This window comes from Perca fluviatilis, chromosome 13, assembly GCF_010015445.1.
Source record: "Perca fluviatilis chromosome 13, GENO_Pfluv_1.0, whole genome shotgun sequence".
In the NCBI taxonomy this organism is placed as follows: domain Eukaryota; kingdom Metazoa; phylum Chordata; class Actinopteri; order Perciformes; family Percidae; genus Perca; species Perca fluviatilis.
The window spans coordinates 3,885,379-3,904,666 of record NC_053124.1 but is presented as its reverse complement, the minus strand read 5'-3'; the positions used below and the strand labels follow the sequence as shown (position 1 = coordinate 3,904,666).

The 19,288-nt window shown below is 40.0% G+C and overlaps 1 protein-coding gene across 1 annotated transcript in view; it reads left to right on the top strand.

Annotated features, from left to right (window-relative positions):
- Window positions 1-19,288, top strand: part of top2b (DNA topoisomerase II beta) — an 83,176-nt gene that overhangs the window by 19,455 nt on the left and 44,433 nt on the right. Inside the window, 10 exon segments of the mRNA XM_039820178.1 lie at window positions 773-930; window positions 7,938-8,063; window positions 8,156-8,266; window positions 9,210-9,315; window positions 9,402-9,511; window positions 12,576-12,668; window positions 12,958-13,072; window positions 13,714-13,835; window positions 14,724-14,872; window positions 15,457-15,688. Coding sequence (XP_039676112.1) covers window positions 773-930; window positions 7,938-8,063; window positions 8,156-8,266; window positions 9,210-9,315; window positions 9,402-9,511; window positions 12,576-12,668; window positions 12,958-13,072; window positions 13,714-13,835; window positions 14,724-14,872; window positions 15,457-15,688 — 1,322 coding nt within the window.

Sequence of the window (19,288 nt, the reverse complement as noted above, 5' to 3'; positions counted from 1 at the left end):
CACACACACACACACACACACACACACACTGAGCTCTCTTAAAAGGAGCCGCAGCACCATTTTACAACAAATGCCTTATCGCGCTGATGTGACCGAGCCCGACCCGACCATAATTTCTAAATATCTGTCCGAACCCGGCCGGCCTGTCGGGTACCGTCGGAACCCGTCGGCCTCAGGTCGGGTATCCATGCCTTAGTGTCAATGGGATTTTGAGCTTCTATGTATTTCCTATTTACCCACCGAACTGTCGTTAATCAACTATGACAAGGTAAAATTTGTTTTGCATTCTATCACCCCTTTAATGTATAGGAGAACGTGTTGCCTTGAATGGCTTGAATGTGGTTTTTGCCTCTCAAGCAAAATCATAAATGTTGATGTGGAGTAGAGAACAGCGTTTAAAGAGCAAGATATTGGTTATGAAGTCTTATCTAAAGGCATTACAAGGCTTCAGAAGCATTATTTGCACATTATGGGTATTACGTAAAAAGATCCCATATTGTAGAAAGTGAGATTTCCATGTTTTTTATTCTGGTGACAGCCGTAGTTATGTTTTCGGGTTATCCGTCCGGCAATGGGAACTCTGTTGGTGTTATTAGTAACACATGCCTTTCCTACTATGATGATACAAAATGTCTGCTGTGAAAAAGGCCTGTTATGTGAGACTTTTTTGAATACCAGCTGTTATCTGTGAATTACAATGACATGAAATCATAACCATCCAGAAAACTGCACAGTAATTAGATTATGAATCTTTTCCACATCCATGTCCTAGGTGGCAAACACTCCTCTGAATGCACACTCATCCTCACTGAGGGAGACTCAGCCAAGTCTCTGGCTGTCTCTGGACTCGGAGTCATCGGGCGCGATCGTTACGGAGTGTTCCCGCTCAGAGGAAAGATCCTAAATGTGCGAGAGGCAACCCATAAGCAGGTATGATGATGGACAGTTGTAAAATGATGTGTAGGAAATAAAAGAAACACCATGTGAAAAAAACAATTATAAGGCTTTGTAGTAACTGTTGATTACAGATGGCTGCAAATGTGAGTTAAGTTAGAATGAGTGGGTCTGAGCTTTATTTCTGAGCCATTTGCATTCACACTGGAGGAACATCACTCAAAAATACTTGAATAATAAAATTAAAATACTTATGTTAAACACCGACAAAGTGCACCAGTAAAGAGGAGCGGAGTCAAACATTAAAGCTCACCAACAAGCACCGATAAATTACTCGGGAATTTTTTTATAAGCCATACAAGTACAGCTTTAAACATTACATCACGCGCTTCTATGACCCAACCTTAACAAGAACTAGAATATAAAAAAGGCTGCCGTGTGGAATCTGCTTCTGTGTGACTACAGTTCAGAAAGACATAATCATGTGGAAGGAGAATAAAATGTGGACCCTAAGCAATAAAAAAATAATATGATGCAATGAATGATGCACCCTTTTTTTTGTTGTTCATATGTTTATTGTAAATGAACTGCATTTTTATCGCGCCTTTCTACCGGATAAAAGCGCTTCAGAATTTTGTCTCTCATTCACCCATTTACACACACATTCATACTAGGCCTGCACGATAAATCGCGATCTCGATTCACCCTGTTCATGATTTAATTTTTAAATTACTTTTTTTTTTTGGCCTTTATTTTGGTAGGACATCTCTCAAACAGTTCAGGGCTTCACCCTCAGCCAATGACAAAGCGCCTTTTAGTCACGTGTTTCACTTCTCGAGCGAGCGCGGAAGTTCGGAAATAAACCAAATGGATGTTGATGAAAACCCAGGTACTAGTGACGAGAATCAGCCAACCACTCAGTCTCAAACCGAACTCGTTCCGAAAAAGGCTCCCATTCGTTGGTGTGGAAGTATTTTGGATTCAAGCAAGACGACGAGGGTCAGTCCGATGTGATTTGCGAGGCATGCTTTGCCCTCGCTGCAGCACCGCAAGGTAACACCACAAGACTTTACCGGCACCTCAAACGTCACCGCAAAGTGCAACATGATGAAGCCGTACAAGGCAAGAGGTCCGAAAGACGTTTCAATTAGCCTATTTACAGCTATGTTCAGGGCCATATTCAGCGCAGTGCGTTAAACTTCTATTTTTGGTAACCTACTTGAATGGCCAGTTGAATGTTAATTATATAAAAGGCAAGCAGTTAAAGAGTGTGCTAAGAAATCATTGTTTTTGATAGTGTACTTAATTGGCAATTTACAAACTCTACAAACTCTCTAGAGACTGAAGCTGTAGCTGCAGCATGTTGACATGTTTTAATTATGTAAAGACATGTTCAAGGAGTTCAGATAGAGTCGGTATCAGGGCCATATTTAGTTCAATATGTTAGGTCACTATTTTTGGTAGCCTACTGTACTTAAATGGCCAGTATTTACTTTATTTTCTTTATTCATTGAAGCCTCTATGTTTACAGGCTTGTGGTGATGCACAATATGCAATAGGTGCTAAAAATCTGTTTGTTCCTGCCAATTTGTTCTGTTTTGTCATGTGTGCAATAAACATTACACATCGTGAGAAAAAAATCGTGGCAGAGAATCGTGATATCAATTCTAAGCTAAAAAAAATCGTGATTCATATTTTTCCCTGAATCGTGCAGGCCTAGAAACTATGTTAAAGTTGTTTGTATGTGTAGGCTATTCATTTGATTTGAGTTTATTTTACTACTTTGCAGTTGGCACAATAAAAATAGTTTAGCTTCTGTAACTGTTTCATGGATTCTCCTTCATATAACGAGCCAAACCCTTTAGTAATCAAAGCTTTTAGTAAACATGATGACATTAACATGTTTTTGTGATATTCTATGTACTCCTGACCTTAGAATAAGCCATTATAAAACTATATAAAGGTGTCCCATTATTGAAGGCACATTATTGTTATTTATTTAAATTTATTTTAAGAAGTTTGATTACATTATATTTTCAATTTGAATGCACAATTTTTTAAATAAATAAATAAGAATTCAATACATTACATCTATGTTATTTTGTCTTAGTTAGGAAAGTAATGTTTAGTTAGGAAGGTCTAGTGCCTTAAGTCTCTTCCACATGGATGAAGAAAGGTATAAGGTGGAAGGTATACAGTTTATTATTAATTCAACAACGGGATCGGTATCGGGTATCGACAGATACACAAAGCCCTGGCATCGGTATCGAGACTGAAAAAGTCGGATTGGTGCATCCCTAGAAGAAACGCTTGAAATTCCATGCTTTTTAAGTGGTACAGCTTCCATATACTTTGACACTCAGGGGTGTGCCTGATATCATTGGAAAGGAAACACTCAACAACAAGTTTTTGTTATAAGTGTCAGGGTGATTCTAGGCCTTACTGACACAGAGTTACAGAGGCTAAAATGGAGGTTTTTTATTTCCGTCCAAGTCATACATCTGTAAAATGATTAGAATACACTGCTGTAAACACATATGACAGGTGACAGACAAAACCGGGCATTAGCCGGAAAATCCGGAAGCCAAAAGACTCAAAAATTGATTTTATATGAATTATTTCCCACAGATATGTCTGTGCGGTTTTTTTTATTTCCATTTGAAAAGTGCAATGATAAAGCCAAAAAAACTACAAAATACAACACTTCTCAAATACACAAACAAACCCACATCAATCACCTTTCCAATGATATCAGGCACACCCCTGAATGTCAAAGTATATGGGAGCTGTACCACTTTTAATTTGGGTATGACGTTTGGACCAAAAAGCATGAATTTCAAGCGTTTCTTCAGCCACTTCTTTCTACAACCCTTTTGCAATTATGTAAGCAAATAATGTAATCTGAAAACTGCTGCCCTGATTAAACAATGCAACTGATCTCAGCTGGTATTGTGTCTGGAATGGAAATTTCGAAGTGACCCCAAACTTTTGACAGGGTGTGGGTGTGTGTTTTTATATCTATATCTATATATAGATATATACACACACACACACACACACACACACACACACACACACACACACACACACACACACAACGGTGCATTTTTTTCTACAGCGCACAGAGAGGAGCTGCCTCCAGCCCCTCCCCCTCGTGAAGTTGCGTGCCGCGTGCATGACAGTGTTAGCGTTGCACTTGCTCAGAGAGGCTATCGTTACGTTAGTTGCTTGTGTTCTTGCCGTGGGATTAACTGTAATAATAAAACCGTTGAAACACCGCGGCCACACTGCTGTAAAAGCTCCCCAAATGTCATTAATCAGAGTCTGGTTGTCACCCCTCTCAGTGGCAGCTCCTCCACTCCATATCTTTATAACGGAGCTAACCGGAGCTAACCGCTAATCAGAGCTAATCGTTGCCAACCGAGCCTTCAGTTCTATGTGTCTGTATCCATTAACTGCATGTATGGACTCAAGCCCGAATAAAACCCTTCATTTTATTAAAATGGCTGTAAAAGTTTTAAAGTATAACTCAGAATTGTTTGAATGACAGAAATCAGCTCAAAGTACGGTGTAGCATTAGCGTGCCAAGTTGATGCTTTCTCTGCGGAGTGCAGACTGATTTGCTCTCGCTAGTCATGTGACCAAATCGCAGCCTTTGCAATTAATCGTTCAATAATCGTTAATAACTTTTCATCTTTTAAGGTGTTGAGATGGTACAGACCAAATTTGAAGTCAATGGGATGAAATCTCTAGGAGTGGTTTGTTAATGTATAGCACCTTGACTTTTAGGCCCACTTCCTGTTGCCACTAGGGGGTGCTATGACTTGAGCCAATATCGGCATGTAGATGTCGTCTATGAATCCTGAAAAGTTTCGAGCCAATTGGACAATGTACACTCAAGTTACACCCACTTACTGTTTTGAAGGTGAAACGCGCAAAATGGCCGCCCCGCCACGGCCATGCCCTATGACGAAACGTTTTTCTTTTAATAAATTTTCCTCTTTAACATCTTAAGATGGCACAGACCAAATTTGAAGTTGATCAGATGAAATCTGTAGGCGTTCGTTAAAGTATGACATGTGGGAATGGCCAAAATCGCAATGCAATCCAATGACGTTTTTTTTTTTTACATCTTGACATGCTACATATGTGTACCAAGTTTCGTGAGTCTACGTTAAACGTACTGCAGGGGCTCAATTTTTTTTTTTTCTATTCATAAACATTACGTTGTCTCTTTCTGCTACAGGGTCTCTCAACCAAAACAATGGATTGTAAACACAGGCGTTTTGATGACGTTGGAAAGTTGCACTATCGTCTATTAGAATGCATCTGTTCACGGACGAGTTTACCCATTCAAGTTTATTCACATTACGTTTAATGACCTTTATTCATGTAATGCTAATAACATAGCTGCAGTTTCCCCAACATAATTACGTTTTTCTTGATTTCAATCTGTATTGGTTTTTAGCTGACCAGTTAGCTAGTGAGCCAGCAAGCTAACATTAGCGGCTAAAATTAGCAGGTTTTACCACACTATCACAGTATATTTCACATGCCAATGTCACCTTTTGGATTTTACCGGGCAGACGGGGTTTGTTGTAACGCTAGCTAGCTAGCTACTAAACGAGGCTGAGAGACTGGTGTGGGTGGGGATTGCAGGGTAGGGTGACCAGATTTCCGGAAGCTAAAACTGGACTTTGCACGCGCACATGGTTTTTAACGTGAACATAGGCTCCTCATCTAATAATAAGTGTTTTTTCTGGTAAAATTAACAAAATTGCAGCAACAGCCTTTTTCAGTTTAGTGAGAGATTTATGTTGAGATTTTTTCTAAAAAAGATTTTTTGAAGTGTTATTTATTCCAATAACACCAAAAGAACTAAAATGATTTATTGAAAATTTTGAGCACCATTGTCTGCTGTGAACTACGTGATTGCTCTGCTGATACAGTAGCTCTCAGACCTTCTGACAGACACAGAGCCCTGTTTGGGTGTCTGAATGAGACAAATGGTTTAGCTAGGGAAGTGGCTGTACGCTGCTATACATCGGAGGTGGAAACCCGAAAATACTGCTGCAGAAATACACGGACCACAAACGCAACACATCTACTCAGGACAAGTAATTCAAAATCGTGACTGTCCCGGTCAAACTGGGACTTCTGGTCACCTTATTGCAGGGGGAATGAGGACGCCTTTTGTGCAGCAGCAGAACATCTCCCAGCTGCCCGATCTCCCCCTTCACTTTTCTGTAATCTTAACTATTCGTTTTGGTGCTTAACCCACCTTTTTTTGGGTTGATTTAGCTAGCTAACTGTAAAGACAGCTAAACGCGATGGGGGGAGAAATTCGGCAGGGAGATTTTCGGTACAAACACTGGTAGCGTTTACGGAGACGTAGCTAGCTAGCTAACATTATGGATGGCCGATGTTGTGACTAGGATGCCTGGGTCTGATATTCTCTGTTTTCCAACGCTTTTCCAACGTTTCCAACGCCGTTAGCGTCGTAGGCACCTGGCACCGGCTGGGGCTAATGGTAACTAGCTATTGCTACATGTCCCGGCTGTGTTGTCAGCTATCATCCCGAATGAAGTCTCTTTGTGCCGGGGGAGTGAGGCAAGCAGACAGGAGTGTGCTAGCTGGCTAAATTAGGATAAGATTAATCGTCTATCTATACAGCTAACGTTAACGTTACTAGTGAACTTATTCGTGGGTTAGCGCAGTGCTGCTTTTATCCATGGTCAAAACAATCATGCTACTAATAACTTCATGAGCGTGTTGAATGAGGTTGTAACCCTATAATGTTATCCACCAAGCATTAGCTAGCAATAGTTAGCTACTTGTCAACCAGCACATACATTGTAGTAACCTCAAGCTGGATTAATATTGATATGTATCAATAAATAAGGTTCCTGCTATATTGCTGTGTTGCAAAGTGGCATGTAATTAATCACAAAATGATTCCTTTTGGCAGAAAAAACAGTGTTACCATACTACTACTGTGACATTGTAGGATTTACAATTACTCTGGAATGTAGCATCTGGGTGCCAGTGTTTTGACGGAGTTTACGAGTAACTACGGGCGCCTAAATGAAACGTGATGTCTGAAAATAAAATAACAGATTTCTCTGGGTTTGCAATTTGATGGAAACATTTGGGATAGTGTAACTACACAACTAAAAAAATATATATAACATAGGTATGGTCGTTTTTAGACATTTTCTTTTTAAGATTAGTTTTTGGGCCTTTGTAGGCCTTTATTTGGATAGGGCAGATTAGACTTGAAAGGGGGGAGAGAGGGGGAATGACCTGCAGCAAAGGGCCGCAGGTCGGAGTCGAACCTGCGGCCGCTGCATCAAGGAGTAAACCTCTATATATGGGCGCCCGCTCTACCAGGTGAGCTAACCAGGGGCCCTTTTTTAGACATTTTAATGCAGAAAAGTTACATGTTGTACCTTTTTAAAATATGTCAATTTTCACCAGAATCGATGCGACCACCAATTTTGGTGAGTTTTTCATTTGCCGGAAGAAAGGAAAGGAAGAATTCCTTCAGTTTCAATAGGGCCTTCGCCGCTGTCTGCACTCGGGCCCTAATAATCTCTAGAAAAACAATAGTGTTCCACAGCCCTGTCCAGCCTTGGGCTTGGACCCCTAATAATAATCCTTAGGAAAGCAATAGGGTTCCACAGCTCCGCTGGATCTGTGAACCCAGCCCCCTTGGGCTTGGACCCTAAAAATACACATAGAGTTAGACAGCAATTACACGTATAGCACAAAGATGAAGACATATCAACAGCCATGTCAAAGAAACATGTTTCTTGATATCATCGGCTCCAGATCTTTATTGGCAGCACACTAAGGGCAAGCCTTGTTTTTGCTTTGCCAAATCAATGAGCTGAAAGCAGCCAAAATCTGAGTAGACTGGAATTTAATTTCAGTCGGAATAATCGGATTCAATCAATTGATTCAAAACTAATATAAATATATAGCTTAGTGGAGCTTTATTATGTTCTGCCTTGCATCTGACATTACCCTTTTTTTTCCAACAGATAATGGAAAATGCTGAGATTAACAATATCATCAAAATCGTCGGCCTCCAATACAAGAAGAGCTACGAAGACCCTGAGTCACTGCGGACCCTGCGCTACGGCAAGATCATGATCATGACCGATCAGGTGAGCGGCCTCCTGGACACTCGCACAGCTTTAGTATGATACAAACATTAATAGCTCAACCAGCAGTTCTAATAGTTCTTGTCTTGTCCCAGGATCAAGATGGCTCCCATATCAAAGGTCTGCTCATCAACTTCTTCCACCACAACTGGCCATCCCTGCTGAAACACACATTCCTGGAGGAGTTTATCACACCCATTGTCAAAGTAAGAGAGACACACACACACACACACACACACACACACACACACACACACACACACACACACACACACAAAGAGAGTGTACATTACCATTTTAATTAGGGCTACACAATGTTTTTTTTTTAATTGTTACCACGTTATCAACTGGCCCACAAACACAAATTGTGAAAGGCTGCGATTTATTGCAAAAGACACTCAGAGATATTTTGTCTTAGTTAAAAGAAAATATCAATAGAAAACTTCACTTTAAAATGTGTTATTCCTTTTTATTAGTGGTGCCTTTTTAAATTCAATTCAATGTTCAATTTGTTCAAGAAAATATATATATATTTTTTTATTCAACAAGCAGTTGTATTTTAGCAGAATACTAACACTATACTAAACTGCAAAATATGCTGGAAATATTCCCTAACATAAACCAGATTATTAAATTTTAAAGGTAAACTCCAACTTTTACACGTCAAAGTGTGTTTTCAGGTGTTGGGGAGTACTACTGCATTTGTGAAAAAAAGTAGCATGAAGCCTTTTGTGTCTCCAGTGGGAGCTGTGTGAATTCTGATGAATGTCCTTATGTGATGTGACTTGAGTCAGGGTCAGTTGGGTCTGAAGACTACAAGTTTGACAAAGAAAACAATCTGGGAGTGAGTTAGAAAGTAGAGAATTTAGCAGATCTCGTAGCGCGCTGCTTGAGGCTACTTTAGCATAGCACACCTGAATCTGAAAACAAACTGTTGACGGACAAGAAAGAAGAATGCGTGGAGTAAAAAGGACAATAACTCTGAAAAGGATCAAAATTGATGCAGCAGAACCTAACTGACATCACTAAATCGGAGTGGAGTTGTTGGCATCATAGGTTTATTTGCATGAAATATTTGGTGGACAGGGTAAAAACTCAACTCAAACTTACAGTCAAACTGGACCTCAGCAAGGAATCTGTTGTCTGCAGGTAAACAAGAACAAGCAGGAGATGGCCTTCTACAGCATTCCAGAGTTTGACGAGTGGAAGAAACAGACAGAGAACTATAAAACCTGGCACATAAAGTACTACAAAGGTTTGATACACAAGTATTAAATATATAATTATAAATTCCAAAGTTCCTTCTGTAGTTGTTTTAAAAATTCTACATTGATGTTCCAGGTTTGGGTACAAGTACAAGCAAAGAGGCAAAGGAATACTTTTCAGACATGGAGAAGCATCGCATCACATTCAGATACAGCGGTGCAGAGGACGACGCTGCCATTACCCTGGTGAGTTCAATGATACAGTTACTTACTGTTCTCCATTAGAGCAGAATTGGGAAAAATACCGTCCAAGATGATGCACAGTCAAACACCACAAATGAGTCAGGGCTGGCAACTTTTCAAAAAACCTTGGACTGAGATTTAGTGGGGCCAACCAAATCTCGTGGGGCAATTATTTTTTTTGGCTCATTCAGCATCATTATTGTACAGCAAAAAATAAATAAATACACACACACACACACACACACACCAAGGATGGGAAGTAACAAAGTACAAATACTTCGTTACTGTACTGTTACTGCAGATTTTTCAGATATTTTTACTTATTTTTGTGGCAACTTTTTACTTTTACTCTTTACATTTTAACACGAATATCGGTACTTTCTACTCCTTACATTTTAGAAAATTGGCTCGTTACTTTAGTTTTGTACAAAAGGTCGTCTATCAGGAGTGATTTGTGAGTGCATGTCGGAAAATAGCGCGGACACGCGCCTCACATCACGAGCCACACGGAGAAAAAAGGATAATCAGTTAGATTGTGTGTGCGTCCTTGAGAACTGTAAGTCATATAACTTATGTTGTAAGTTATTTTAAGCCTGTTGTTGTATTGGTTTATAGTTCTTGCTAATTTAAAGCAAATTAGCTAGTGATTTTGTTTGTGTTAACCTTTTAGCTAGGTTGCACGTTGCTTGATAGATAAAGCATCAAAAGAGAGAAGTTGTCTCGGTCGCTGTTTTAACAGACACACCTGGGGCAAAGTTGGAAACCAGAATCAGCTTTAAATACAGTCCTAATCTAGTCCTCATTAACAAGTTTCAAATAATTTCACTGGAGTTACTGTTATTATTTTTCGCGTCATCAATACCGAATTCAATCTAATTGGATGGGAATATACTGTACGTTGTACTTGAAGCACCACTACAAGACGACTCGACAGATTCGGCGGCATTCATTTGCGGCAAATCATTGCGGCTTGATGGCGTCACGTTAGCACTAGTAGTATGATGGGGACATGATTGAAAATGAAGAAAACCGAGATCCCAGAGATTCAGCAGACAAGCAGCAAGACATTCTCAATCATCACTGGCCTTATCTGAGAGAGATGTTTAGGCATCAAGAATGACTCCTGGCGAATGTGCTGTACTCTTAAAGTATGGGGTACCTCTTAATTAATATCTGTTTAGTAATTCATATTTAATCCTTTATTTGCTTTCCAGAAGACATATTTGAGAGAGACACACACACACACACACACACACACACACACACACACACACACACACACACACACATGTAGGTTCCTATAAATGTTAAGGGGTAGATTAAAAAAGAGAAACTGGATCTGTGAATTCTCACAGAATCACAACTGAATTAATATATTACTACTCAGTCAGAATCTTATTAACCTGGAGTCCCAGTCTCTGTCACAATGTGATGTTTTAGACCTATTGGCAGACATCCATTTAAAATGTATGCAATGGCATAAAAAGAGTCCACTGAAGTTTCTCAGCTTGCACTCTAGTAACATTTGTGTGGTCCAGGTAGCTTTGCATAAAAAATGGTTGTCATTCGCAAGGCTTTTACTTTTATTTCCAAGCCTGTACTTTGTTACTTTTACTTGAGTAAAGAAGTCAAATCAGTACTTCTACTTTTACCAGAGTATTTTTTAACACAAGTATCTGTACTTCTACTTGAGTACGAGAAGTGAGTACTTTTGCTGTCACTGACACACACACATCAGTGGTTCTCAGTGTAGGGACCAGGGTCCCAAAGTTAAATTAACATTGGTCTACCAAAAGGATCTAGTAGGACCACTGAAATTAGCAGATATTAGAAAGGTAAACATTGCTCAGAGACTTATTAGGCGACGTGGTCACTCACTACAATGGGCATTTTTGTATAGGCCCATTTACGATATAGAAGTTAAATATACACTGGAATATTTCCGTAAGGGCCTTTTACATATTGACAAACGTTGATAATAACATGTATATGCCTGTTTATGGTGAAAATAAGCGATTTATGTCAAGATAGCATATTCCTCCCATAGGTTTACACTGTAGAGTCATTGGACGATGATATCCAATATGGCACCCATGATTTGAGTTGGCCAAACTCTCTCTAATATACGGCTCTGTTCTCACCGTCTCTGAAAGCATAACTAGTCGATCACGAGCGGTTCAACAGGTAGATAAACTCATCTTTCAGGCATATGACCGACCGGGTTGACACTTCAGCGTGAGAAATTGGGGCGTGTGAGCGTGTGAAACCAATTAAATGTGTGTCTCACGCCGAATGCGTGAGAGTTGGCAGCCCTGTGAGTACAGCGTCAAAAATTTTGTAAAACCAAATCAGCTCCCCTCGGACATTATTACCTGGGTCCTGGAAAACCTGTGAAGTTAGAGACTAGTTTTCCAGGCATGGAAACAAATGGAAATTGATTAAAATGACAAGATATCTTGGAAATAATCTGTTGTCCTGAAAACTTTTAATTGTATTTTAGTCCTTCACTCGCCTACGTAAACCTAGATTCTGTTAAACGGAACAGAACGGAAAAAAAACTGCCTTTTCAGTTTGGCTCCCCTGTCAGTCAAAGGAACCGTTCACACCAGACGCAGAGCGGAACGGACTTGCAGCGATCTTTTTGTCATTGTGTCTATTTTTTCTGGAGTCACGAGCAGAATTCTCAGAGAATTCCAGTGGAAGTTACCCAACTGATGGGTTTTCATTTAGGTTTGTTGGGGCAATATTGAACCTGAGATTTGGTATCAAAACAATACTTCCTTAGATACTTTACCTTTTAAACCCAAAAAATGCTTTTCATTTAACAGAAAAGGTTCTCAAATGGTAAATATTTTCTAAACACAAAAAAAACATGCATTAATAAAATAGTCTAAAGTTGGCCAAATTATTATTTATATCGGAAACTGTATATATAAGAATAGAAGTGTACAATATGAGCGAGTAGATGGTACTTTGATACTCTGCGCTTTAAACACATTATGGTCCATCCATAGAAATACAAAATGTATGTAGTTAAGGGAGACTGAGCTGCTGTGTTTTGCTCCAGGCCTTCAGTAAAAAGAAGACTGATGACAGGAAGGAGTGGCTGACAAACTTCATGGAAGACAGACGCCAGAGGAGGATGCACGGCCTGCCAGAGGTGTGTGTGTGTGTGTGTGTGTGTGTGTGTGTGTGTGTGTGTGTGTGTGTGTGTGTGTGTGTGTGTGTGTGTGTTGTGTGTGTGTTTTTTTTTGTGTGTGTGTGTGTGTGTGTGTGGGGGTGGGAGGTAAATCTCTGATTTTTATTTTATGTGATTTTTCTCAAATATCAGTTTGAAATGTCCCAAAACAAAAAGCAGTGATTGTAAAACTTTCAGATGGCTACTTTCTGTGCTCAAACTAATATTTAAGTATGTGTATTGATGTTCTTTTTAATTGGTGTTTTCTCAGCAATACCTGTATGGAACTAATGCCAGGCACCTCTCCTACAATGACTTCATTAACAAAGAGCTGATTCTGTTCTCCAACTCTGACAACGAGAGATCCATTCCATCCTTGGTTGATGGTTTGTATATATTCACCTCATCGCTGTGAACCATTTGGTGTGCTACTTTGTTGTAGGGATTCTCCATTTCCTTATGCCAATCATTAACACAAAAAGTAATTCTTTTGTAAAACTATTAAGGTTGAAACCACCACTATGTGTTCTGTCTTTGGAAGAATGGTGATGTATTGATGATGGGTAGGCCTTTTTTTTTTTACAATAATTGGTTTCTTTGTTTAACTGCAATTAACTGCTAACATTAGCTAAGGTCTTAAGGCATATGACTGTTGTTGATTTTGTTTAGATATGCCAAATTGTAATTATATAAGTGATTATTGTCAGACTATATATTTGAATTATTATTTTAATTGTTAGTTGGTGGCACTCGACCCTATACACGTTCATAGCAACAAAAATAGCATGGGGGGATACAGTTAGAAAAAATGTTTTATGATAATAAAGAGGCGTGGTTTACTTCATCGGCTGTGTATTTGTGTAACACCGATGTAACCAAAAGACGCATCCTTGGATTCATTCAGAACTTTTCATTTGTTTAAAAAAAGGAATAGATGAATGAATATTTTTAAATTTGACTGAAAGAGACAATTATATTGTTAATCATAATTATTTCTGGGACTGATGGGATGTGTTTGCTGTTCTAGGTTTAAAGCCAGGCCAGAGGAAGGTGCTGTTCACCTGCATGAAGAGGAACGACAAGAGGGAAGTGAAAGTAGCGCAGCTGGCCGGTTCAGTGGCGGAGATGTCTGCCTACCATCATGGAGAGGTACAGCCAACTCAATGTCTTCCAGACACACCCCACCATCTATTAATGAATGAGAGTCAATATAACAGGGGGGAAGATGAATAGTTAGCCGGCTAGCTGGAGATTCCTATCCAATGTACCATCCAGTGTAAAATAATGAATCTTGAAGTGAGTTAACGCTTGCTATTGTTTTTCATTCTCTGCCATGTTTGCTTTGTTACAGACATTTCATACTGACAACAACGTTAGCTGTATATGAGGTAGTTTGGGGTTGGCATATTAATTAGAACTGAACCGATACCATTTAACGCTTACCGATTTCGATACCTGAACTTGCGTATCTGCCGATACCGAGAACCGATCCACTACCAGTGTGTCATATATTTAATTATGTTTTTAACAGCTATATACTACTATCCCTGTATGGATGCTATCATTGTTGTTGCTGAGGTTAAACTTTTTGTGAAACATGAACTAACACAAACAATAAATGGCGGAGAACTTTATTTTATTATCCAGTTTGACAGTCAGTCATAACGGGAAAAGAACGTAAATAAATTACTTTAAAGTAGGTTTTCTTCAGGTATAAATTACATGGTATCATATCGGTGCATAAACTCCAGTACTTTCCGAGACCGATACCAGCATTTTAGGCAGTATCTCAGGCTTTTCTGATGCTGGTATCGGAACATCTCTAATATTAATATTAAAGATAGTGTGTATACCTATACACAATAGTGTGTGTTTATGCATTTTACGTCCTCAAACTTTGGCCACTCAGAAGAAATGACTGAATCTTAAACTTTTTTACTTTATCTACTTTTGTGAGCTAGTGTGTAGAGGTATTGCAGAGATTTTCTATTCTAGTTACAATTACTGACACCCCCCATTTCCCATTTGTCCTTGTAGCAAGCTCTCATGATGACCATAGTGAACTTGGCCCAGAACTTTGTGGGCAGTAACAACGTGAACCTCCTGCAGCCACTGGGTCAGTTTGGTACTCGCATCAACGGAGGCAAAGATGCTGCCAGCCCTCGTTACATCTTCACCATGCTCAGGTAAAGCAACAATGAACAAAATAGTTGGATTCTTTTGATAATACCATGATATCCATGTCCTTTAAAGTTGACGTCTTTTTTTATGTCACATTTAGGCCTGTAACAATTAAATAATCGTCTAATCACAATTCTTTTAACATAATTGCCATTTCTTTGTGTAACCGGTATGACTGTTGATGGTAATTGTCAGTTTTATGTTCATTTAAGAAAATAAGTCTATGTTTTATGATAATAAAGAGGCGTGGTTTACTTCATAGGCTGTGTACTTGTGTTATTACATCCAGGTCACATAACAGTGATGTAACCAAAAGATGCATCCTGTGATTCATTCAAAACTATAATTTGTTTGCAAAAGTAACATAAATGTTTTTAAAATTGGACTGAAAGAGACAATTATATTTAGTTAGTCACAATTATTTCTGAGAAAATTAATTGGTACAGTAAAATTTTGAATTGTTACAGCTCTAGTCACGTTGTAGTATTTGGACATAATCTGTTTCTTGTCTGAAACCTTTTATATAAACTCCAAAGTCGAGATTATTTTGAATATGCAAGTCTCATAACGGCACTCTTATTTCCCACAGTCCCCTTGCCAAGCTGTTGTTCCCATCGGGGGATTCCAACCTGCTCAAGTTCCTGTACGATGACAACCAGAAGGTGGAGCCCGAGTGGTACATTCCCATCATTCCACTGGTGCTAGTGAATGGCGCCGAGGGCATCGGAACAGGCTGGGCGTGTAAGATCCCCAACTACGACCCCCGAGAGATCGTCAACAACATCAACCGCATGCTCAACCACCAGGACCCCCTGCCAATGGTAAGCAGACTCGTCAATCAATCAATCAGAAAATGTGAGTCTGTGCCAATTTGACTTCTGTTGTTCACACTTAAAGCAACTGGATTGATGTTCTGATTGACCATGGGTAGGGTTGTGTGATTTGATGATACTAGTACAGAGCCCGTTGAAAATGCGCCTGTTTGGAACGGGCGATTGCTTGGCCTGTGATATTGTTGCTTGTAGAATTCTTCAAAACCAAACTGTACTCCAAAATTACTTACAGAAGGACCCCAAACCACTTACTCCACTGTAGCCTAAAGCCTACTACTGACTTAGTGTAGGCTACGTCTATCTGTCTATCTGTCTATCTGTCTATCTGTCTATCTATCTATCTATCTATCTATATATATATATATATATATATATATATATATATATATATATATATCTATATATATATCTCAGATTATCTCAGAAGACATTGTAGGCCTACCTACTACTGTATTTACCTGACAGAGAACTGGGCAGATTCAGAATGTAATCACAAAATATCACAATGACAATGTGGAGTAATCGGACATTAGCGTCATGGACTCATAAATGTAAATGGATTTATTGGATATTATTATTTATATAGCGCTTTTCTAGTCTTAACGACTACTCCAAGCCCTTTTACATAGTACAGGAACCATTCACACACGTTCATACGCTGTGGCTGAGGCTGCTGTACAAGGTGCCACCTGCTCATCAGATAAACATTCACACATTTACGCCGATCGATGGCGCGTGGGTTCAGTGTCAAGGACACTTCGACATGGGACTGCAGGGCCAGGGATCGAACCACCAACCTTCCAATTGGCAGGTTATTATTATTACGTGTTGTGTGTGTGTGTGTGTGTGTGTGTGTGTGTGTGTGTGTGTGTGTGTGTGTGTGTGTGCGTGTGTGTGTGTGTGTGTGTGTGTGTGTGTTTTTTTTTTTTTTTTGGCGCGCACTGCGCAGAGAGACGGTATTGTCTTGTGTCGTGTGATCGTTAACAAATTTAACACTTCAGCAGAGGTGCTCCTTTCCATAAAGGTTAAGTGAAGGTGGGGTAGGGAATTTGATTCGTGGGGTTATTTTGGCGATGGTAATGTTATTAGTGTTGTAAGTTAGCAGTAGACTTAATTAACCTGACCCAGGGTGAGTCTGATGAAAACTCCTGTGTCTGCCCGGTTCAACTCTGAGATGTTCTCGTAGGGCTGCACAATTAATCGAATTTTAATCACGATCACGATTTTGGCTTCCCACGATCAAATTTGCGTGATCGAGCGATATTTAAAATGCGTCATTCCCTTCATAGAACAGTTTTTGCAAAGCCAATCTAGCGCTCCATAAACCACTGTCTGATCACATGTCTCCATGAGCCAATCAGAGCTGTTCCCTGCCTGCACCGCGCAGCTTAGTTTCTAGATGTAGACAGTCACAGAGGACAGAGTAACGTGAGGAAAATTCCACAACAGGTAGCAGTCGGTCATCATAAGCCAGTCACAATGTTTACCAGTTTACCAGTAAACGCAACGTTTTGTCCCGTCTGTGTTGTTTTTCAAACAACAGCAGTGACCAGTGCTAGTTTGTGTCTTTTAGCTCATAGCTTTAGCAGCAGACTGTTGGATGTCCTCCTGTTGGAATCCTACAGTGAAATACAGACACACTACACTGTTTAGCAGTCAGCTACTGTGGCTAACGGTAGGCTAACGTTACCTGCTGTGTAACGTGTTATTAGTGTTTACTAGCGTGACATTCAGCGATGTTTATGTTGTCTCTAACGTGGGTTCTGAGCATCAGAGCCAACGCAGACATGTAAGCGGTAGTGTAATGAGCCACAGAAACCGTGTAGCTATTTCGTCCGGTAGATACCAGGCGACCACATGCGCCGTTAATGTGAACAGAAAATTCGCGTTGCCTGTATCTTTCACGGCAAACATGCATGTGTGGAAAGCGGTCGCCACAACACGCTGAAATGGTATACTCCTTCACAGTATCCTTCAATAAAGGAGGAATGTAGCACAATATGGATGTATTAGTAGGAATGTAGCACAATATGGATGTAAAAGCAGTTATAATTATATAATTATGTGACAATAAAATTAGTTTTGGCTAAAATCAACAAATAATCGTGATAATTAATCGTGATCTCAATATTGATCAAAATAATCGTGATTATCATTTTGGCCATAATCGTGCAGCCCTATGTTCTCGCATTGCACAGCACTGTGAAGGAATAATCTCCGAGATTACGTAATGTTCTGCCAGCTCACAGCAATTTAATAGGTATAAAGGCATAATAAATACCCGCTGCTAATACGGCACCAGTGCCTTAACGACCGTTATCTACCGGACCGAATTGCAACGCGGATTTTGGGGCCTTATTTAGGTGCCACTGAAATGCCTGCGCTTCTCTCGGATGCGTTAAAAACGGACGTTAGAGGCAACCTAAACATCGCTGCATGTCACGCTAGTTAACACTAGGCCTGCACGATAAATCGTTATAAAATCGCAATCTCAATTCACCCTGTTCACGATTTTATTTTTAAATTACTTCGGTTTTTTTGGGGGGGGGGGTTTGGGTCATTTTCGGCCTTTATTTTGGTAGGACAGCTCTCACAAAGTTCAGGGCTTCAACCTCAGCCAATGACAAAGCGCCTTTTAGTCACGTGTTTCACTCGTCAGTTCAGGGCTTTAACCCTCAGCCAATGACAAAGAGCCTTTTAGTCGCGTGTTTCACTCATCGAGTGAGCGTGGTAGTTTGGAAATAAACCAAATGGATACTGATGAAAACCCAGGTACAGGTGACGAAAATCAGCCAACCACTGAGGGCTAGATTTATCACGCCGTTTGCGCCTATTTCAGGCGCTAATTGGTAGCAAAGACGGACGTAACCGATGCGGGCTATTTACAAACAGGGCGCACTTGGGTAAAATCGCAGATTGTCTGCCACATGAGCGAGAAGAGACAAGTTGCGCTTTCAATATGCGTTCGTGGGAGGGTCGTGGGAAAAGTGGGAGTTCCACCCAAAAAGGTGGGAGGATAAGCGCAAAGTGCACCTAATTATATATATATTCTGCGGGGGAAATTCTCCGCCTCTTAAAAGCAGGTCTAAACCAGCCGCAATCGAGTTTCCTCATAGACCTTTATGCCGCTGGTGAAATGGCAACAGTAATTTGAGCAAGACGAAGACATGTTTAACACAAGAATCGCACTTTGTCAGTGAACACATCATTTAGCGTTACAGATCAAGCAGCCATGCAATATTACAGTTACTGGAAGAAATCAAAGATGAAATTGAATCTCCCACTCAGCGTTCACATTCCATTCCAGCAGTTGTTAAACTTGCTACATTACAAATATTGGCATCAGGATAATTTCAATCAATTTCATAGCATCAGCAGTGGGAATATCGCAGTCTGCACTCAGCCATATCATAGCACCAGTACCGCTTTGCTGCAGCGCAATTTACGGTATAGTGGGCGGAGAAAGATGCTGATTGCCTGATGGGTGTCAGGGTTGATAAATACTACGCAAAATGTGGAAGCATAGCGTGCGCTATTACCGAACTCGCATAAACAGACGCAGCACAAACTGCGCTAGTGTTAGTAAAT